Source organism: Gymnoscopelus microlampas (genome assembly GCF_963454915.1).
Source record: "Gymnoscopelus microlampas genome assembly, chromosome: 4".
In the NCBI taxonomy this organism is placed as follows: Eukaryota; Metazoa; Chordata; class Actinopteri; order Myctophiformes; family Myctophidae; genus Gymnoscopelus; species Gymnoscopelus microlampas.
The window spans coordinates 25,565,465-25,589,594 of NC_139941.1; the positions used below are offsets into that span (position 1 = coordinate 25,565,465).

The 24,130-nt window shown below is 41.7% G+C and overlaps 1 protein-coding gene across 4 annotated transcripts in view; it reads right to left on the minus strand.

The window, feature by feature from the left end:
• dock8 (dedicator of cytokinesis 8) overlaps positions 1 to 24,130 on the minus strand; it is a 78,565-nt gene that overhangs the window by 53,305 nt on the left and 1,130 nt on the right. For 2 of the 4 annotated variants that reach the window (XM_084056007.1, XM_084056006.1), the window contains exons 2-5: positions 13,222 to 13,339; positions 4,939 to 5,114; positions 3,219 to 3,290; positions 2,089 to 2,197 (exon numbers count right to left, since the gene is read on the minus strand). In XM_084056007.1, coding sequence (XP_083912133.1) covers positions 2,089 to 2,197; positions 3,219 to 3,290; positions 4,939 to 5,114; positions 13,222 to 13,339 — 475 coding nt within the window. Of the gene's footprint in view, positions 1 to 2,088; positions 2,198 to 3,218; positions 3,291 to 4,938; positions 5,115 to 7,729; positions 7,842 to 7,919; positions 8,219 to 13,221; positions 13,340 to 24,130 lie in introns of those variants that run through there. The other 2 variants (XM_084056008.1, XM_084056009.1) reach the window with 2 other exon arrangements.

The following is a 24,130-nucleotide window of genomic DNA, read 5'->3' on the forward strand; positions in this document are numbered from 1 at the left end:
GACCCAATCCACACCGCAAATTAGACTTAAGTCCTTTGTACCGCTAGCTATGCAGATGTTTAACGAGGTCGCTCATCTCACTCAGCAGACTAATTGTTCGGAACCAAGCAGTTCAGTATGGTATGGACACTGTTAGACATGCATCTGTGCGTTCTCTGGTACCTTTACTTTGTCTTGCTCAATGCTAGCACGGCTGAGGGTGCATAGTGTTGTATATTTGTATGATAAATATTTCTAATATATCTTATTTAGAGTATATATTATACGTATATATATATATTGTTTGCCACCTTTACTGATGGTGTTGCTTTGACTGTGATGTCTTTCCATCATGCTGTAACTACAGTCATTCTTTTCCCTAGAGGTCCCATTTGTTTCCTGTAAAGGTCCATTTGGACCCCTAGTGGTCGATGGATCCGACATTGAGAACCAGTGCTGCAGATCACGGGATGTCTGTGGCTGCAACAAGGGCCTTAAGTTTGGTGCTTAATTAACCAGACTTGGCAAGGACAGTGCTGGGACTGGATTGTGAAGGCTGGGGTGGTTTGGCGAGCTGGGACTGCCTGGGCTGGCTGGGACCGTCTGGTACTGGGGCCAGGGATTTTGCTCAGGATTAGACAAAAGGGGCTGGAGAGAGGGTTGGGAGAGAGGATGGGAATTTGGCTAGAAATTATATCAGTGAAAGACCGCGACAGGAAATCTGTAATGACACCGGAGGCCTAAGAGACTGGGTGGGACATACTGTAGAGCAAATGCTATTCTGCAGAACTGTAGAACCGAATAGAATAGAATCATCACATTCATCATATTGCAGCAAAAAGGAAGAAACAATGCCGTTCTTGGCGTTTGTCTGGAAAGGAAGAGTTAAAGGTGCTTGTAAGTGATATTTTCGGTATAAAGAAGAAAAAAAAAAGGTCTATAGTCCAATATTAATCATTGCTATGGAGTGTTTGTTCATTGACAGGGGTCTATCCAGCTCTTTAGTAAACAGAAAATAATGTTCAGGTGAGAACCCCGCAAAGATCATTTATCAGCTTGTGTACCAGTTCCAATTCTGTCTGCTCATTTATTTGTTTAATCAATCAATGTTGTTTATCTTGTAAGATTTCTCTCTCCTGATGAATGAAATTGGTAACCTCTGGAGAGATGGGGAGACCCCTGTTACTGAACAAAATGACTACAATTGGGGAATATAGAGCTATTTAAATCTTATTTAAAAAGAATAAAAATCCCATCTCCCAATCCCACCTTTAAGATGGTGGTAGAGGGCTAAATGAAGGCTTATTTGTGTGCAAGGCAGGCTGAGTAAACAGTGCCAGCATGAGAGAGTGACAGGAATGACAAAACATTGCTGTGTTCACTGTTAAAAGTCCCCCGAAACCCCACTGCCCACCCCACTTTCAATGTCTTCTATGCACCTCGCCCCCTCACTCTCCCACTGTCACCCCAGCTGTAATCAGTATGGACTGCCATACACTACTGACTTAAAGGGCTTCACTTGTCCAATCTAGACCTTTACACCAGTGAGACACAGAAGTACAACAAGGAAAGGAAAAAAAGGACACACTATGTGTGACGTATAACTAATTCTGAAGCTATATCCAATGAAATGCCACACACCTGGCATCACGGTTTCATTTTTTCCTCTGTCGATACCCGTCCTGGGTTACACGTCAGAGGTTCCTGGTATCATATTTTCTTTTGTTTCTTCTCCTCCATAATAGGAACCTTACATCTGATACAGTATGTGCATGCCACACGTTATACTGGACACCAGCTCTGGCTTTCTAAGAATGATGAGAATGCTACTTGATGTGTGAGACGGAACCCTATTATTTTGTAGCGGGGGAAAAAAGGAGGGGGCCAAGGATACCTCCCCTGGGGGGTCTCGGTCAATGAAGTGTATAGGGTTTAAGAGTTGTTTTAAGAGATAAGGTAAATAAGAGTGCGTTGTAGGGCTTTCATTCAGTTAAACACAATTTATATGACAATTTGTACTCACCCATTCATCATATAAGCTTCATAAGGTAAAGTCTAAATGATGTGTGCCTAGTGTTATACGATTGACCTCGTGTTCATGTTTCTTACCGGGGTCTCTTGTTTGTCTGGCTCAATGTCCGTCTCAAACGTCTGTTTCTGAAGGAGCTTGTGTAGGCCTGACCTCTCTGAATATGCACTCCAGCCATCTCCCTGGCACCTTTACACACGCAGGCACGCACAAACACACGCACACACACACACACACAAACACACCAGACACAGCAAACGTGGTCACTACTACTGATACTAGATAACATATTTGAATTCTCTACCCGTACAATACAAAGAGCAGCCTCACAGCTGTGTGTATGCGTGTGCGTGTGTGTGCGTGTGTACTATGTGATAAGTGAGAAAGGCGATCCCAATGTTTACACCTTTATCAGGTCCTCTCAGACCTCTGATGCGTTTCCTGTTCTACAGCTACCTGCAGTAGTCTGGACTTTATCTCAGGGCTGTTTATGCAAAGAGCATTCCAAGCCAAACAATCTCTAATAGATGCTCCGCTCATGCTTTGTCAGACCACACACCAAGACGATCCATTTGAACAAGTGTGGTTGCTAACACGTGATAGTTAGGAAACTAATGAAGCCTTCATCTTGGTAATTGGAAACAATTTAGAGCATCTCAAATGAAAGATATGACCTACTACAATCACCAACCAGGTTTCCTTCATCATTGTATTAATTACTAAACTCCTTTGTGCATTAGAAACTGCACTCTGCAATAGAGTGCTCCAAGGATGACAACATTTTTGCATTGGTATTTTTTTATATTTACTAAATTAAGCTCTGTGGCGAATCAAAGTTCATGACACTTCACTCTTTGTTCTCTTTAAAAGATTTACATGTTTTATAATAAATAAATCACCAGAAGTCAAAAGCTAACGTTATACAATGAAGAAACTACACCATGGTCAAACAGGAATGTTTGTGTGTTGGGCGAGATGATGTATCCGGTCCTTGACGTCTGTAGTTTCATTTAGCCACTTGTTAGCAACCGTCCACAAACCATAAAAACCCATTCAAAAACCCCATAGACTTTGATAGAGAGAGAACCAGGAAAATGTTCATTTCCGGGTTTTGGAACAACAAACGTTGCCACTCGCGAGATGAGCCATGGTCATTGGGGTTCTATTGTAATTGTTGGGTGTTTGTGGGTGTTGTTTGAAGGCTATTTACCTTCTGGAGACCACTAGCCATGGCTGGGTGTAACTCTGGACACAGTCTCTCACATGTGGGTCCAACTCCACCCTGTCAAGGAAGCAGTGAGAATGAGCGGGATAAAGAAGATATTTCTCACTGATCATGTGAACATGCAGACTCTCACACACACACACACACACACACACACACACACACACACACACACACACACACACACACACACACACACACACACACACACACACACACACACACACACACACACACACACACACACACCTTATATTTACAACACCACATGCTTGTCCTATCTTTATCTACACTGCCATGGTCAAGGTGTGAGATAAATGAAATTCCCACATCAGCTCCGATAGCACACATACTGTAGTCTGAATAGTTCTCACAAGCCATGATCATCACATCATATCTTAACCACTTACACCCCACTCTGTTTGCTTCGTTGACAGGGGTCCCCCAGGGCTCTATACTTGGCCCCCTCCTTTTTTCCCTCTACACCAAATCTGACTGTTTGCCAAAAATAGCTGATCTACACTAGATCTATGAGATATCTAGATCAGCGGTTCTCAAACTATGGGTCAAGACCCAAAGTGGGGTCACGGGAAGGTGCCGTTGGGGTCGCGCGTTGGCATATAACCATGCACCGGCTGTCGACTACGCAAGTAGGAGACGGGATTATGGGTGGAAGTACCAGAGAAATAAAAGAGATGTGGTTTTTCAGCAGCATTTTCAAAATAAATGATATTCTGTATCTATAAAAATATGACATAGTGGGGCGTCCGAGTAATGCAGGGGTAAAGTTCCTTCACACCACTGTCCAGACTGGTGTGTTTAATTGGGTGTGTTTGTGTGGGTGGCAAGCCGACAGGGGAGGGTGATGTCTGTCGCTGCACTAGTGACTCCCTACAGGTTGAGGAGTCACTAGTGCAGCGTTGTCACATCCATCCTGTGTTCAACAGGCAGCGGAACTGGGAGGGATAGCGTGTTCCTCCACGGGACTCCCTCTTTCTTTGGTGTTTCGCCCAGGTGGGCGTGGTTATATGCCTAACCTCACAAAAAAACTATGCCTAACCTTAACCTCACAGGAACTATGCCTAAACCTAACCTCAAAACCACGGCCACCTGGTCGAAACACCGGGAAAAGAGAGAGTCCGATTCCTCCACGCGCATTACGTCCTCCCGATGAAATTACTCACAGGTGAAAAGGAGTGGCTGGCGACCCCATGTATATCGAAGAAGCAGAAGCTGCCTACACCCTCCCCAAGACCAACAATAGGGGTTGGCAGTGACAGGGACTGTACATGGGGGGGGATCGGCACAACAAATGAAAAATCTACAAAAATAGTAGATCCAAAAAACAAAACAAGACTAGAACATGCTAAAAACTGCAAAACAAAAATAAAAGCCTGCACACTGTGGCTTACAGGGCTCCCGGTCCAAAGCTTCATCCTGCAAAAACATCTCCTGATTTTTATTCTGCGGTCAGGGCGATTGATTTTCCACAAGAACATAACTAAATCCTACACAGAAACTGCTTCCAGCTACTCCAAGTCTAAGACACAACATATTGCTGTCACCTTCATACACAGTCCCACAACACTGCCACGCAGTCAAAACAACGCTACTTTTCCCAGCATACAACTCAGGGCTGTGGGGTTTGGTATCAAATGATGACAGTTAACTGGTGGTGCATGTGCACGTGGCCTGTGTGACCTACCCGTCCTCGGGGACAGAGTGTCTCGCGGTGCGACACTCCTTCTCCACCAAGTCCACCAGCAGGTCATCGTCAGGGAAGTCGCCCAGCTCCTGCATCAGGGCAGCGTCTCCGCTCCTCAGCTGGGACATCAGGAAGTCCTCCAGGTCCAGTGGCTCCACCGCTTCATACGACTGAGGCTGAGGATGGAGGGGGAGAGAGAGAGAGAGTGGGAGGGATGGGGGTAGAGAGAGAATGAAAGAGGAGGAAGAGGAAGATAAAGTAAGGGATGGAACGAGCGAGAAAGAGGGAGAAAAAGATGGAGGAATGGGGGATGGAGGAAGAGTGGGGATGGGGGGAGGGAGAGAGAGAGAGAGCGGTGTCAGAAGAGAGAGTGGGGATGGGGAGAGAGATCACAGAAAGTAGGTGAAAAGTTTCAGTAATTAATCTCAGCATGGGGGGTGAATATGGTATAAAAAGTTGCTTTTGCAATTTAAGGACAATACAGCCATACTAAAATACCTTAAGGCTCGGAACGTGTTATAAAGAGATTCTTCCCTTCCTTTCTATCCAATATGCATTTTCTGGCGGACGATTACAGAAATATGTAGACAGATGTGCAATGAAGCGACCCTGTTGGGCTTTGTTTGAAGAGAAAGAAAGAGAAAGTGAGAAACATAATGAAAAAACTAAGAGATTAATCACCCTTGAAGGGCTGTATGGCGCTTAAAGACTTTGTGTAGCCCTAAGTCACACCCAAATAATATCAGGGAGGAGTGTGGAGGTGAAAAGAAAAGAGCAGGCAAAGAGGAGGAGGAGCAGGGCAAGTGGCGTCAGGAATACTCTCCAAAACCTCATACCTATCCAGGAACGAGAGGCCCAGGTACAGACTGTATAAATAGAAACTGGAACAAACTAGCCCGCACTAGAGCTCTTTTTTAGTCTTACTGTGGGCCCATATTTCGATCTATGTTGGTGATAATCAGTGGTGGAAAAAGTACTCAAATGTTTTACTTAAGTAAAAATATAAATACTGCAATATAGAAATACTCTTTTACACGTAAAAGTGCGGAATTTTACTTGAGTAAAAGTACTGGTATGAAAATGTACTTAAAGTACCAACAGTAGAAAGTAATCATTATGCGATGCGACGCATTCTGAGCTTGTAGATCAATATTTGTCTCTGAGTAGTAGAGTAGAAGTAAAAGTACTGAAAATTGGATATACAGGGTTAAGAGAAAATTCCTCAAAAGTGTACTTAAGTACAGTACTTGAGTAAATGTACTTAGTTACTTTACACCACTGGTGATAATAAACAAGTGCACACACACATCAGATTGATGAAAGGATGCAGTACCACACGAAACCCTCACATAACCCCCTGAATCAGGCTGTATTGTCACATCCATCCTGTGACAACAATGGGCCAGCCTGCCTGCCCACCTTGCAGCCTCACCCAAGGCTCTAGGGAAGAATGAAGCCAAATAAACAGGCTTCTTCTGTCATTAGAGAGCACTCTGGAATAATAACAATAACAGATGCGAATCGTAGCGTTTGATGTCACTGTACACTGTTTGAGGTTGTGACATGAAAGCGGAACCTTCATCAAACAGGTGTTGGTTTTTGTATGAACGAAAGGTGGCTACAACCTGAGCAGGTCTCCAATATGGTAAATGTCTACTTGTTGTGGCAAGCCGGATATAACTTTATATACCGTACAGACGGACTTTCTTTTAACTTTTTTTTTAAATAGTATGACCAAGTATGACCTTACAAAATAAACAATACTTATTTGACGCTCTATTTTTCTTTTAAAGACTCTCTGTAAACACGCTGGGATGGTACTAGAGGGCACATCCTGCATCAGCAGGTTCTTCTGTGAATGTGGCACACTGTGCCAGCTGTCTCACGTACAAAGAATTTGTGTGGCAGCAAGGTAGCGTGCAAACGAGTGGGTGAGAGACAAATATGTGTGCACTGTGCCCGACAGCAGGAGTGATAGAAAAGTCACTTTACCCGCAAACTGGTAAAAGTTCCTTTAACCCCAGAGAATACAGGTAATACAGACATTTTGGTAGGCTGCTGAACTATGCTGTGGCTGGATGAGTCAAGCACACACAGTTAAATTCCTTTTGTTTACGGACATGTTTTTGCACATCATTCTAGCCCGAGGGATGTTTTTTCTCTCCTTGGCAGAGAAAAGGAAATTGAAACACAAGCGTATGTGATGCAAAAAAGAAAAATAGAGAAGGGAAAAAAAATAAAGGCAGCCAAACGGATAACAGAGTCAACACAGACAGTACAGCAAGCAGACCTATACCACCAAGCCCTGTGTGGAGGAGCACAAAGTGCTCATGCATGTCAAGTTTCTCCCTTATGCAAACTTCTCTCATTTTAGTCCTTGAAACTTTGGACAGTCATAATAAGCCAAACTTTCATAATGGCCTCTTTCTGGTGCATAGCGTAGTGTGGAGGCCAACAGGGACAAATGAATGCAAATCTATGCATGCCTCGGACCGCAGCATGCTGTGCTATGGTGGCAAGCTATGTGTAGCTAGAAATTTGCTCCTGACCAGCAAGATTGTCTGCCCTATTTTGTCATTGTAAAAGGTGATCCTTTTGCAATTTAATCACCAACAGGAACAACAAGTTTACGATGACAAATTCTCTTTAAATAAAAAAAGGTTTCAGTTTCATTTTTTCTCACAAATTACCGCCAAGAGCATTTACAGTTATGTCAATCATTACTAGAAGTTCTTTTAAACCTATATACTGTAGATCACCAGAACAACATACATAAAAAAGATTCACCCACCAGAACAACATAGAAACATCAGATAGTCCATGAATAAAGAATAGTGTAATGTAGAGGCTATCACAGACAACATCCACTCGCAAGTAACATTATTTGTCCTGACTCCTGAATAATGACATAAAAATTAGATGTAACTTCTTCTAAATTATCAATAAAAGACAGGTGTGGTCGAACGCAAACTCGGACTTACCCTGCTGAATACTGAAAAGGGTACAGTAAAAAGGAAGTATAAAATGGCGCACTCCGGATACGGGAACCTTCAGTGTGCCTACAAGCGGTTGATGCTTATTGCTAAAACTCAAACACGACATCGGGCAAAACCCTTTCCAAACAGGCCTTCATTCCTCAAACCTGAATGCTGTCGCTGATCTGAAAAGAAGTGGATTAGTGTAAGTAATATGTCAAAAAGTGACCCTGTCCAACCAAAGAGAAGGGTGGAGCTGAGCTTGATTACTTAACCCTGTACAATGTTTTGAGATCAGTTCAAAGTGTTCAGGCAAAGTTTCTTGCCGGTTTGAGTTGAGACGTTGAAACCACAAGAACACATGAGGAAGTGACATCATCACAACCTTCCTCCTTTAACTGGTGTTTCGAATAACAGGAACAAAAACTACAGACACGCAAATGCAGACACACGCACACACACACATACACACAGAGCTTTTACTCTAATCCATCAATTTCTACATTAGACCTACAGCAAATGTCACTGATCGCTCTGCAGTCATTTTAGTTCCAAAAATAGCACAGGGAATTATCATAATCTGGACAGTGATCCGAAACTGCAACTAAAACAAATACTGTACCTCTGCTCCAGCTGTGTCAGATGCCTCAGCTGAATGATGATGTACCATGGGAAAATAGTATCGTGAAGATTAGAGCATTAAAACTCCTCTCCAGCAGCCTGAATCCAGACATATTCAAGATTTGCCCATGTAAGCTGCAAGGTAAATAAAATAGGGCCCCATGCAGCACTCATCAGTGGCCGAGGCACTGACCCATTTCCCAGGCAGGTTAGAGATTTAATCGTCCGTGCCGCAGGCAACAAGGATGGAGAGAGAGACGGATAGGACAACATATCCTCCCTCAATCTTCTCAACCCACATCTGATGATTAATACAGGAATCACTGGGACAAAATCAAAAGGTCTGCCTGTGATACAAAGAGACTTCTTGGAGACAGAGCGAATGTAAAAACACAAACCTAGAGTGAGAGGTATAGAGACATGCCAGGACTCATTCTGTGAGCCAGAATCCAGGCTGAATGAATACACAGTCACAGGGGCAGGAAAACAACTAATCTCACACGGCATTAAAGGCCCATTAGATGTTTATTAGAGGTTTCTCTGCTTTCCAAACGCCTGTCAACATAAGGAACAATGGGGCATTGAAAACCACACTAAAATGAGTGTGTTTCTATCCATTTCTTTCTGAGTCAGTGGAAGTATAAATTTAGTGCCAGATCCTTTCGGAGCTGGCTTTATTAGAGACATGACATTCCTTGGCAATTTTGCCCGCATTGAACTTTGGAGGCCTTCACCACTAGTGTACAGGACTGGACTTGCCATTAAACTGGTGCGCTTTTATGTCTCTCACACACACACAATGAGGGAGGACCTAGATGCAGATTGCATAATTATCTACAGCCTCTGTAAAGTAGACAATACTTCTACACAGATTGCGACCACAGCACATTCTCTGAACAGCCCACAGTTTGCATTGCACTCCACTTAAACACCTTTAAAATCGGATCCATACTGGTTCTTATAGCTCGAAGACCAGTGTTATCCCAGCAGATCAAAAGTTTGGGACTCGGAGTACCTGTGCCAGAAAAGCCACTGTACACTACATGGCCTCTGTGCTAATGTGTGACATTCAAGACAAATAACACAGTAAAATACTCAAGTGTTCATTTAATACTAAGTTTTAGAGAGTGTGCAAAGGGTGAGTGTGCAAATATATCACATTTGAGCAAATATATACACTGTGAGCTTGTATATCTGCATTTTTTTTTAAAGCCAAGGCACAAATCTGAAATTACACAGATTTTTTCCTGGTTTTAATTGGTTAAGAGAATAGTCATTAGTTGCTGCCCTATACAGGTAGGCCAATAGAGTAACTTAGCTGAAGGTATGCACATACTGTATGTGACAAAGCGGGTAGTCTCACAATTTTGTTCCTAACATGGTTTGAACAGATGCTTCAACAAACATAATTGTTTTGTCAACCAAATATTCTGTACATGTGTATTTTGGCTCTGTTGTACGTTACAGTTTAACAACCATTTGATGTTTGAAAGCAACCACAAGGTTTAAGTTCAGTTATTTTTATTGGTACGTTGGTTACGGGTTTAAACATGAATCATTTGTGTTCTTTTGTTTATACTTACCATGCAGGACAAATGTTTGGGGAACACTGCACCAGCAAATAGGATTGGTGGTGTCATGGCTGACATAATTGGGACAAACCAAGTGAAGGGGTTTCTTGTATCTAGGGATATTCATTGACTTTGTTTTTATACATTTTAAAGTAATTGTAGAGGAGAATGGTTATTATCACCCTTGATGTTTTTTATAGACAGCCATTTTAAATAAATGAATCCCTTCTGTTATATAGTACAGGCTGAATCAGTCTAGGTGTGAATCATAAATAGGTAGACAACTCATTGGCCAGTGGGGCCAGAAGAACCTGAGACAAAAATGTGTTTCTGTTTTATATAATCATTACTATGTTAACCACATATCCTATATTATAACATAAATATATGCTTGATACCAAACGAAAATTGGTTGAGAATTCAGCGAGTTATTATTTCAATAGTGGAAAGACCTCCTGCTTCAAGAGACATGCATGGAGCATACATACATGCATTAGGACAGTGGTTCTCAACCTGTGGATCGGGAACCCCCTGATTTTGGGGGGGTCCCCAGATGACAGTGAAGTGACAATTTAAGGACTTTTAAGACCTTTTTAATACCTAAAAAAAAAAGAAAGAAAATAATTGAAATGAAAAAAGACATTTTGCATCAAAAGTAATCAACAAACTATACTGTAACAAATGGTCAAACATTGGCCAAATTGTCAAATAATATAAGACAGAGGCAAAACAATTGAAAATAGCTGATCTACAAGCTCACAAGGTTGTAGATCGGCTATTTTTACAATATTTATCTGTGGAACCGAGTCAAACTAAATTGAATGCCTCAACTCCTACATTCCAAGTGCTTGTCAGGGTGGGGGGTCCCCAGTTCAAATATGATTATTTTGGGGGGTCACGGCCTGAAAAGGTTGAGAACCACTGCATTAGGAGACCTGGCTCTCCCCACAAAATATGGTGGCCACGATGACGCATCATTCCAATGAACAGCAGCGGCCAATGAGGTATCTACAGAAATATATCTATGGCGTGAATAGTCTCTGTGTATAACTGTAGTCCCAGGTTTTCTGTAAAGTTTCTGCTTCATGTGTTTTTTTGTTTTTTTTGCACCTTATGTCTAATCATGCACACGAATACCTGCCTCTATGTGGATCTGAAAAACTTTTGCACCTTATGCTTAACCTCATGTAAATACTGTATGTCAGTGTTTCCCAAACATTGGGTCAGGACCCATTCTTGGGTCGCAGTGCCATTTTGATAGGTCACGAGTAAATATCCCCTTTTTACCTACATTTATAAAAAATCTATATAATTTCAAAAGATTTTCAAAAGATTATAAATAAGGAAAGAAATTAATAAAACAAAAATCTAAGAAATGTCATCAATAAAACATTAAATAAAATCATTGTTGTAAAAAATACCAGATCTACAAGCTCACAACACGTCACACCATTATGAGCTTGTAGAGCGGCTTTTTTCACTATTAAACAGGGCTTAAGTGGTTAATTAATAAAGTACATTTGGGTTCCCTGGAGACACTAAAGTTATATTTTGGGTCTCAGCTGAAAAAGTTTGGGAACCCCAGCTGTATTTAATGGACTTATGCTATGTGTATAGATATCTAGTTACTTGTTTATGTTCTCTTTGACATGCTTATTTTATGTTTTTAATGCTTTTCCTCCCCCCATCCCCTCTTTTTTTCTTCCTTCTCCCTTTCTGGAAAACAAAAAAATGATGTAGCCTACGCAAAAATGAATTTCACCCACTTCTTTACCCCTGTAAACCAGTGGTGACAATAAAGTTGCTTATCTGATTCTCTGTGTCTTAAGTAGGACATCAGTGTGTAGATGTGTGTCACCGATGGGCCTTGACTTGTATGGTTTGAGCATCAGCTTGCAGTTGTGTGCAGGCAGCTCATGATAAGTTTAAGCTACTTAGCTCGTTTTCATGTTTTGTGTTTGTTCTTTCAAATTAACGCATTATAGATAATCACCTTTTTCTACAACTAACGCATCTGACTCTGCCTTCCAAACACCTTCCTAAGACACTCTGGCTAAGCATTTCCACAATGTACATAACCAGCTCTCTTTGAGAAAGTAAACTGTCATCCTATTTAGTACTGACATACTGGATGGAGTCAGTATGTACCCACTTCTTGATCCCAGTATGCCCAACTTCTCACCTACAACTATAGATCTGTTATTAGGTGAAGTAAGTTATGTAGCAATGTTTCAGGCATACCAAGGTACTTCATCCTATATTAAAATTGGCTACTGGAAGGGCCAGCCAGCCGGCCGGCAGACCACAGCCACGTCAATATGACTCTAGTTTATGAAAGAAATAAAAATGATATGAATTTTCTGATTGTCAAAATAGCATTGCTATCTTTCCTGAATGAGAAACCACAAAGCACCTTTCAGTTTGGTGGTACCTTAGCTTGGGGCAACCCATTATTAGATTCAAAGCAAAATGCTTACAATCCTAGTATTTTAGGGCAGCTGAAGGACAAAAGGTATGGCCTCTCAGCTAATATGCAATACCTGCTGGCAAACACAAAATAATATCCAAACTTCAGAATGTCCTACCAGCAAGACACTCACCAGTGGTGTAAAAAGTTTCTACTTAAGTAAAAGTATCAATTCTGCAATGTAGAAATACGGAATAGTGCGGAATTCAAAGTCTACTTGAGTAAAAGTACAAAGGTATTGGTATCAAAATGTTACAAAAAGTAGAAAGTACTCATTACGCAGAATGTACCATTTCACAAGTTTAGTTTTCAAAAGTATAAAATGTATAAAAATCTTTTGAAAATAGCAGATCTACAAGCTCACAATGCGTCGCATCGATTCGTGAGCTTGTAGATCGGCTATTTTCAATTGACCAAAATGTGTATGGGGCTGAAGTAGTTAAGTTAATGTTTTTTAATAATAATTAAAATCTACAAAGTAACTAGTAACTAAAGTTTTCAAATAATTGTAGTTAAGTAAAAGTACAATACTTGCCTTTGAGATGTAGTGGAGTGCAAGTAAAAGTACAAGAAATACTCCAGTAAAGTAGAAAATACCACAAAATTGTACATAAATACAGTAGAGGTACTTTACACCACTGAAACTCACCACATTAAAGCACATTGAGGCAGAGGCGTTGGAGTTGGTTCGGCTGTGTTGTTGAACTTGTTGTGAGCCATGTAATGAGGTCCCGCCAAAGTGCCGCCTGATCTCTGCAGACGAGTGTCTGGAACAGAACAGGGAAAAGGTGCTGAAACACGCAATATGCGACCAGGACAAAGGTAGAGAAATATGGCATGGAAAACGCTCTTGTACAAGTAATTTTTTGTAATATATAACACTTGGATGAATGAATAATAGACAACTGGAAGGCACAGAGAAAAATCTTAATCTTCCACATACATTCTGTCATACAAAGCATCTTAATGACATTAAGGGGATTAATAAATACCAATACATGGTGGAATACATTGACTCACACACCATGTGTGATTGTGTGAATGAATGGGCATTTCCAGAATGTGTAGCCCTCTAAAAAATATAAGGGGGAAAGAGAAGAAATCCTGCTCAAGTTCAAGTTCAAGTTTATTGTGTCCCAAACTGGGCAATTTATGTTACAGCAGATAATAATAAAAAACTCCAAAACACAGTAAACATACATACACAAGACATAGACATTGACATGAGCACAAGATCATGTCTATGTGCACACACATCTCATCTCTCAGCAGTGTTGAACCAATGCACTGTCCCTCTACTTCACTGATTAATCTACCATATCATTGGACCCCATCCAAACTCTACACAGTAACAGCTTTATTCTCTTTATTGTCTGATGATGAAAGGCTACTCAGCAGCTTGTCTGCCTTTGTGTTGGTCTGTGCATGTAAATTTGCCCCGATGTCTACACATGAATGTGTGTGTGTGTGTGTGTGTGTGTGTGTGTGTGTGTGTGTGTGTGTGTGTGTGTGTGTGTGTGTGTGTGTGTGTGTGTGTGTGTGTGTGTGTGTGTGTGTGTGTGTGTGTGTGTGTGTGTGTGTGTGTGTGTGTGTGTGTGTGCACCATGTATGCGTTTATTGGATGCACTGTATTTCAACAGGGCCACACTAGTTGGAGGGCATGAAAGATCTTCACCAAATAGGTCACATTCCCAACCACCTCTCCTGTGACCAATCTATTGCATTCATTAACTCCCCAGGGCCATTGTTAGGGTGGCCCTGCTTCTAATCACCACCACTAACGCATCAACACACAGTACAATGGGGGGATGCTGGCATGCAAAAACCACAAAAGCTGCAAACAAAGCCATGGCTCTTGTGAAATCTGTGATGCTGCTTCATAAAGCCCTATCTAAAAACGAATCACCAATGTTTTTACGCAAACCCTGTTATCACAAAAAGGTTAGCAATTTATCCACTTGCCACCCATGATATAGTGAAATTATTTTTCAAGATATCAAAGATACAGGTCACAGGGTCAAATACTTATTGTGACTTTGTAGTTGACACACACAAGCTGTGCATTGACACTTTCCCCTCCCTCATGTCAATCATGTAACATGTTGCATGCAGACACTACAGTCCAAGGAAGGGCTGGAATGGGTGAGACGTGAGAGAATAGCATGTACATTTACACACAGAGCAAAGTCAATGACAGTGTCACTGTCATCTAAAGAGCAATACATGCTCCTTTCCGACGTCCAAACTTTTTTCAGTAAAGAGAGATGACAATAACTACATTTTGACGTCATTCAGAACTTCTGATGCTTCTGCACCCCCAGATGTCCGGTCTACCCAAACTAGTTTGGAAAACCCTCTCGAAAGTCGAAACAGAAGTTTTTTCCCGACGTCAGAAGGAGATGTATTGACCTCAAGTATTTGCTATTTATTTCATGCTGAAACGGAATGAACTTGTCACATCAAGAAAAAAAAAATAAGTTGCATACAACATACTGTACACACAAAGCAAAAACTATTTAAAATGTCATATGAAGACTATTGTTGCACAGACATAGTATGCATGCAGATAGATTTCATGCATACTGTAGTTGCATACACACACTGAGCTAAGAATCTATTGCCACAATCTCAACTTTCACTCACTTATCATGGCAACAACACAGCAGTGTTATTACGCAACACTCACTCCAAAAGTCACTCTGCAGAGAGAACCTGTGTAGTTGATGACAACTTTTTAACCCTTATTCAACCCAGGGAGGGATGGTAACTTTCAAAACATTTAAAGACCTTAGAGAGGAACTGGAGGGGAGAGAGGCTTTCATTCATGAATACACACACACTCGGGGGCTGCCGCTGCCCAGTAGCCTGGCATGGCCAGACTAATATCACTGCGCGTAGATATTAGTCTGGAATCTCTGTGTGGAGGCTGCATTTCCAAGGGGCGAATTCAAAAAATGCCTCTGGTGATAAACCCTGCCCCACATTTGCATACTGGGCCCTGATTGGTGCCACACAACTCCAGGGGCAGGGAAATCCAATCACAACGAGGGACGCCAGATCAAATCAGTGCAACAATTTTTGTGTTGCACACACAGCCAACACATTTTTTGTTGCAATGGCAGATTCGTCTGGTTTCCAGGCTAGCTGCCCAGTGCTACCGAAATCTTATACTGTTGGACAATAAGCAGCTCCACTTCTGGGCTACGCCATACGCTCAATGGTAATTGGACAGTGGCTTTTGAGGCAGTCATAGCCTGTCTCTCAGCTCCAACTACAAAACTGGTGTGTGCCTCCAGCCAAAAGCTCACTTCTTAGGACTTAGGAGTAACCGTCTCTTATGAATGTGTCTAAAAAGCAACGTGTTTGCTCGCAGAAATGTAGTTTGTCAAGTGAAGGCTTAATAGTCTTCTTCAGGAAATCAGTATATAATTAGAGATTAATTCATGATTAATTCTTCAGATATTCACCTAATTACCAGAGAGAAATAATAGTGCATGTTGTTTCTTCTCCCAGGGCAGACTGTATGGTGGGTGTATTATTGAGGTTCTACCTAAGGTCATTTAAAGCCAGCAAAGCCTTGTCATACAGGAGCACCTTCTAAAGAAACATGGCCTACCCCCCCATGTACAGTCAGAGCCGATAACCACATTCTGACATGTGCTTTCTTTCCATGCTGCTCATTACCATTGTGAAATAATTATACAGAGCAAGGGCAGACAGAGCTTATAGCAGACACGCATACACACCCAAGCTAATACAAAACACACATTTAAGTGCCATGAGTACACGCGCACATGTGCGCTTGCGAACACACACACACACACACACACACACACACACACACACACACACACACACACACACACACACACACACACACACACACACACACACACACACACACACACACACACACACACACACACACACACACACACACACACACACACACACACACACACACACAGCCTATAAAAAGACTAGGCGGGTAAAACAGTAATCAGCTCTTGCCAGGAGGAGAGCCAAGCAGGCATTATTTTCCCACTGTTAGACAAACAGCTTGTCATGACAGACAGCATCTGTCATTCTCTTTAACGTCCTGTGTCTTGGCATCAAGCATTACATAATACCAAAGCTCAAAGTCAGTAACAGAGCGTCGGGTTGCTGGTGATTTAAGCGTACTGTTGATGACGAAAGCTGCTTGAAACTGAGCCCATCGGGACTTTGCTAGTTATAACTGCATGGAGTTATACTGTGTGTGTGTGTGTGTGTGTGTGTGTGTGTGTGTGTGTGTGTGTGTGTGTGTGTGTGTGTGTGTGTGTGTGTGTGTGTGTGTGTGTGTGTGTGTATATATATACTGTACATATACTGCCACTGTGTGTATATATATACAGTCTAATTTAAACATTCTGAAATTGGCTTAGCCTTAAGTGAAAATGACCAAGGGACAAATATTTGAGCACCAGCAATGAATTCAACGTACTTGGTTGACAGAACAAAAAGGTCAAGAGCATTGGTTACTCGAGGTCATGATTGTTTGAATAGGGAGAGTGCTATAAAAAGGCAGCTGCACCACCCTCTACTAACACACGGTTGTCCTTGTCTGTAAAATAGCACTTTATTGAAGTTGAGTTGACTGGAGTGCTCCGTTCTCCAAAGTTCCCTCTGTGTTTTTTTGCTCGACCAAGGCATACGTTTAAAGCCTGTGATGTCTGAGTGTGGTCATAATGAATACAAGAACGCTCGCCCCAAAACACGCTCTCCCCGGGTCAACTCCGGCAACCTCGGAACAGTCGCCACCAGGTATTCCTAAAAGTAACCTCAGTAAAACTATGCCTAAACCTAACCTCATTCCTAAACCTAACCTCAGTAAAACTATGCCTAAACCTAAACTTATTCCTAACCTTAAAAGTTTCATGACAAATTTCTATTTTTCGTTTTTGGTTTTGGTTTTCTGACCTCAATTAGACCCAAAAATAGGAACTTTTAACATTCAGTGGATTTTCTGTGGTCTGGGGTTTTCTGAATAATTAGGCTCAGAAAAGTGCTGTGATTTGCACGTGGACTTTGATTTCACAGTCCATTAATCCCGCCCCGTCTCCTACCCGCACCTCCCCTCCCCTATCCTTCTCCTTTGGGGGGGGGGGGGGGGGCGGAGCAGAGGCGATGATTTACAGGCAAAATCCCTCAACAGCGACACCCGCAGGCAAATAGGTTTCATTGCAGCTGAGAAGTCTTCAGAACACAGAGAAAAAAACCTGCCATGGCTCACTGGAGTTGATTTTTCAGTTAAAACCTTGTAATACACGTTAGAAGGACCATGATAAAGACTTGTAATGTTTTGTAAACCAGCATGTCATGAAACCTTTAACCTCAGTAAAACAAATACAAGAATAATAACGGCTGGGGGCGAGCGGTCTGCGGAAAAAATGGGGGCGAGTGTGTTTTGGGGCGAGCGTTCCGGTTACCGTCATAATAGGGCAGGGGTTCTCAACCTTTTCAGGCCGCGACCCCCAAAATAATGATATTATTTCCCGCGACCCCCGCGTGCACGCGCGCGGTCCCGTTCGCGCGCGCGAAGGTTATTTAATTATAATAGGTTATTTGATAATTGTTTATTATCAAAACATTTTTGCAAAAAGTGGGTAAATTGAGTAAATTAACTGATAAAACATGAATTAATGATAACATAAAAAAATATTTTGTAAAAAAAAAAAAAAAAAACTTTTTTTTTTTTTTCAAATTCACCAAAAAATCTGGCGACCCCCCCAAATTATTTGGCGACCCCCCTGGGGGTCGCGACCCCCAGGTTGAGAACCACTGTAATAGGGAGTAGTGACACTCCACTTCAGGCACTTTCTGTACCACCACTCTGTCGGCCTGATGCACTCCTCCATGTGAACAGAGCCAACATCAGCAATCAACAGAGGCCGTAGCCCTATTGAGAAATGCACAAGAGGCCCCCCAACTTCCTGAAGTAACAATTCAAGTGAAAGGTCAGATTCAGTGAATGAGGAACCAATCTCCAGCATTTAAAGTGCTCAGCATTTTAATTCCATATTTTTCTGTGCCTTTGATATTGTATTGGTTGAAGCTGGCTTCAACCAATACATTTTCAACCATAGATTTTCTAAGATTAGAACCTTGGTCATCAGCTGGAATTTGAGACATCAATCTCTCTTATCATAACTGTATTATAAAGATATAATTATTAGACAGCATAATTAATGTCAATTGCGTTACTAAATATCTGCAAACCAGATATGTTTGAGACATAACATAACTCTTGGCCTTGGAATCAAGACAAAACAGAGAAAATTGCATCAATAGCCAAAATCTACCAGTTCCCGTAAATTCCTATTTTGAGACGCAAGGTTTTTGCAGAATAACAAGAAATGGAAGAAATTGTCACATTGCATTTTCACTCTGAGAGCGATGTTTTACTGTTGAAAATAATTATTATATTATAATGAAAGGCAAGCGGCAGAGGAAACAGGCAACTGTTTCCTCTGCCGCTTTCATTATAATATAATAATTAAGCTGGGTAATTAACACTGATGAGCTGGCTTTTATCGCATTTAACCTTTATTTGCCCTGGGTTACTTGGGAGGAGTGATAAAAGGCCCAAGAGGGTGATCATCTTGCTCTGATTCGTCAGCTGCCAACCTGCCGTATCTTCCCTGGGTGTTATATGGCAGCTGACCAATAAGTGCAAGCTAAAGCTGTATCTGCCCCTAGCTCCAAATCGGAACGTCTCCCTCTGTATAGCTCCAAGATGAGGTTCCACATTCTCGGGTGCCTGTAGGAGGCGACACCGGCGAATATATTCCACTATGCATGATTCTTACGCTTTTCCGCAAATCGTATCCAAAAAGTAAAGGTCGGCCCCCCTGCTCTCAGATGTTTTAAATTTTAGCGCTCAAGAAAATCTAAGCGTTTAAATCGCTTTTTTAGTCAGTCTGCGGCATGTTTTCCCAATGCAATCTTACGGGAGCAGTACTGCGCATGCGGACGGGGGTTGACTGGCCACATGCTGACTAAATAAGCGATTTAAATGCTTGTTTCAACCCACCACTAAAATGTAAACATCTGCGAGCAGGGGGGGGGGCCTTTACTTTTTGGATACGATGTGCGGAAAAGGGTAAGAATCATGCATAGTGGAAATTATTCGCTGGTGTCGCCTCCTATAGACACCCGAGAATGTGGGACCTCATCTCGGAGCTATACAGCGAGAGGTTCCAAATGGTGCTATATCTGCCATAGGTATAATATGGCAGCTGAATAATCAACAAGGCTAAGGTTCTACCGCACGCTAAACTGGCACCGCTGGAGACCTGGCTGCTTAAGGAGCTTAGCATGTTTAAACATGGATGAAACTCATCATCAAACACAGTTTCTGTGGCTGCAGTCACAGCTGAGGAGGAGTTTATCCGGGCGCAAAGGAACCAAAACACAGAGCAGAAAACAGTGCCCTTCAATGTGTCACAGAATGGTTTCATAGTATATCAACACTGGCCAACACCAGTGGTGGAAAGCAACTACGTACATGTACCCAAGTATTGTACTTAATAGAGTAAAGTATTTCCGATTTTCAATACTTGTACTTCTACTCCACTACATCTCAGAGGCTCACTTTGTAGATTTAGATTATTATTACAAAACATTAACCACTTCAGCCCTACAGTATATATACTTTGGCTATTTGAGAATAGTAAAAAAGTAAAAAAATGTGAGTACTCCTTCCACCACTGGGCAACACACCTTCCGTGTTCTGTTCTTCTCTCCACACTGTCGGAGAATCTGGACTGTACTGTTTCATGAACCACATAAACCGTAGCATCCCTATTTTGGGGGCAAACGTTCGGTGAAAATAGCAGATGTACAAGCTCACGGTGCAACGTGACGCGTTGTGACCTTGTAGATTGGCTATTTTCAGCAAAGAGATTTGGTGGTGAGGGGAAAAAAGAAGGGGGCCTAGTATAGCCCCTGGGGGACTCCGGTTAACAAAGTACTATACGGTAGGGTTTAAGAGTTCATCGGGGTCGCTCCTTGTTGTCAGTCCTCAGCAATATTCATCTATTAACTTAAAGTGTTACTGTTGATCAAATGCCACTGTCTTTCCTCTATGGGTATGTGATAAACAGATGATCACCTCATCACCCAGAGAGATTTTGTGTAGAGGGAGAAAATATAAATGAGGGGGCTAAAAGGACAGAGCCTCGGGGGACCCCAGTCAACAAAGTACAGTATATAATGTTTGAATGGTTAATATTTAATCAATCATACATGTGATCTACTGACCTGGACTGGTTGACAACATCCTGTTAATTAGTCATCAGTGTTTAGCACCGAGAGATTTGAAGCAGTTGAACTTAAAGGCATGCATAACATTGAAATCAGATCTTCACGTGTCAGACACTGTGACATTGTTGTAACTAAGTGTATATATATTGCAGCTTCATATTGTATTTTTTCTCAAGCTATGGAGCAGGACATAAATAATTAGTCAATACAATTATGTGAAGGTACTTAAACAAGCCAAAGACCCACCTCCCATATGAAACAAGCAAGTCTATTGTCCTCCTGTCAGGCTGCCTTTAGCAGGCCAGCACTTGTTGTGCGTAGGTAAGGTTTGTGCAATTCTGGAATCATTGCCCGAGCATTCCACAAAATTCACGGAACTCTAATATCATTGCATCATTGGGTAACACTCGCTATGCATCCCATGTCTATAATTCATTATAAACATACTTAAATCTGCTTATAACGCTGTATAATCATAGTTATAAGAATTCGTAAATAATCATAATGCTTATAACAATTATAATACATTATAAAGCATGTTATAATTACTTAAACGGTCTTAAAAGTATTATGTTTCATAATTGCTGGACACTTACAGACGTACAGATTTGCAAGGATCATAATGTATTACAATTTCCATAGTTGTCATTATATAATGTTATAATGTATTATAATCACTGTTATAATGCATTATAGTGTCACTATAAATGGTCATTGGGTGCTTTATGTAAAGTAATTACATTCCTGAAGGTCTAGGCAGAAACACTTTCTGTTGCTCTTGCATAAATGTAAAGCTTTTTTTGCATAAATTGAATGCATTATGAGTATTTAATGAGTTCTTATAACTTTGATTATACAGTGTTATAATTAGGTTATACTGCATAAGTATGCTTATAAAGCATTATAGAATATACATGGGATGCATAGCAAGTGTTATCTTCAAGGTTTCTCAAAGCTACTGTTAAGACCACCCGATAGTCAAACCTATAATTCTACACAGGATAACCTGCTCCTGTCTTGACTCCCACCAGGAATACTGCACCGTCAACCTATTATTATTATCATTCTTATTATTATTATCAAGTCATTCCACTGGAGGTTGGTGGCTGTGGCTCTCTGGGTTGGCATTTCAATAGTCTAAACAAAAAAAGTCTTCTCTCCTTCATCTCAACTAATCTGGAAACAGGAAAAGCAGAGAGTGGTGTGGTGGATATAACAAGAGGAGGAAGCAGACCAATGGGATTCCCCCACCACATGTCTCATACTATCATATGCCTGCAGACTTAATGGGTCTTAGTGCTATCACTACCATCACCTCTTGGCTTCCTGTTGGAAGGAGGCACCCCAAACATCAGCCAATTGGTGCTCCAAGGCGAAAGTCTGAATGAGAGAAACTTCAGACAGAGGCGACTTTGTGTGGACACAGAATGCTTCTGCCGCAAGGTTGGTCACTTATATAAATGGTCTTGTAGGAAGCTGTGAGTGTTTTAGACAGCTTGTCCACCTCTATTGCTCTGTAACTCAGTGGTCCACCCACACCCATGAGAGTTAACAGATGTTATTTAGTCAAAACCCAGAGGAAATCCAGAGGGAACCCAATACTGATCCCCCACCCATTTAGGGAGTATTGAACTAAAGAGGCCCCGTGTCCACAGCTGTTCTCACACCTGCCTCCATATGCTATTAAGTAACAATACGTTCAATGCTTGAACGTTAACTGGCAGACCATCACGGGTTAGTATCCATATTCTACCAACACACCTATAATTAGCTCTGGCTTATGGTGTTTAAGCTGTCAGACACTTCTCTTTCCTCTCCTCTTCATGCACATGAGCAATGAAGAAACAAGTATTTCCTGAATTAAAACCATAAAAACATTGACATAAAAAGGCGAAGTAAAACGCTAATGCCTGCTGTGCGATGAATTAGCTTTAAGTCAGGCTTTAGGCAACATAAAAAAAACATAATAGATGCTGATATAGAGATGGAGACAGGAAGAAGATAAAATGACTTGTTTGCTTCTCACTACCTTGGTGAAAATCAATATGAGAGAAAAGCATTCTGGGTCAGGAAATTTCTCTGGATTGATCGGTTCAATCTTCCTGTGGCGTACACTCAGTAAAGCCTTTTTGTAGCAAATCACTGCTGCAGCTGCACACTGCATAGGTGCATCGTCACACATTGGACTGTGCTGTACACAACTTTTGTCCAACCCAATCAGCGACATCACGTCACTCACGCTACTGAGATTTGCTGCCTCATCATCCCTTGATTTGAGGCTGAAGATCGTCTACTTCTCTCAGCAGCTGAGGTCAGCTCTCTACCGGACGAGGTACGTAAGATTTCCCCTGGCCTTTAAAGAAGCTTAGCTGGTGGTGCCATCACTACCCTGTGGTAGAGTAGTGCACAGTGCACTCATTTTCAAATGAATGAATGTTTATTGACCCAGAAGTACTTTGGTAGGAAAAGGCACTATCGATTCATTCAAATGCAGGGAAGGATATTAAATATGCAGTAAATGTAGGAAATATGTTTCAACAATAACAGCATGTCATCCTCTCTTTCCTGTCTCTCTCACATCACTATTGGAAATAAAGCAGGAATGCTGAAATAATAATGTAATAATAATAATAAGAATTTAAAATAAATAACCCAATTTATCACCATCAACTTCCACAAAGTTGATCACTGACCATGCTCACATGCATTGTGGTATATGTATGACTACTCAATGTGATGTGATGTCATGGACATAGTGTAACACAAGCCACCCAGCTGCACCTTTGTCAGATGCTAAGCTGGTGCTAAGCCCAGTGACATTGTATCTGCACTGTGCTAACCATAGGAAGTGTTGTTGGTGTTTATTTTAATGACTGGTGCAAAGTAAGCATGACACACAATAGACTCCCATGTACAACACTTCCTCCACACCTGACCAGTGGCACAGCAGGAACTATCATCACATCCCTCCTCCTTTACTCATAGCAATGGAGTTAGCAGGACAGTCACTCACAGTGTGTGTGTGTGTGTGTGTGTGTGTGTGTGTGTGTGTGTGTGTGTGTGTGTGTGTGTGTGTGTGTGTGTGTGTGTGTGTGTGTGTGTGTGTGTGTGTGTGTGTGTGTGTGTGTGCGCGCGCGCTTCACACACACACACACACACACACACACACACACACACACACAGTAGAGGAAATATGACACAATGCCTGATATAGCATATTCCTCATGCAGAGGAAATGAAGTTGACAAAGATGC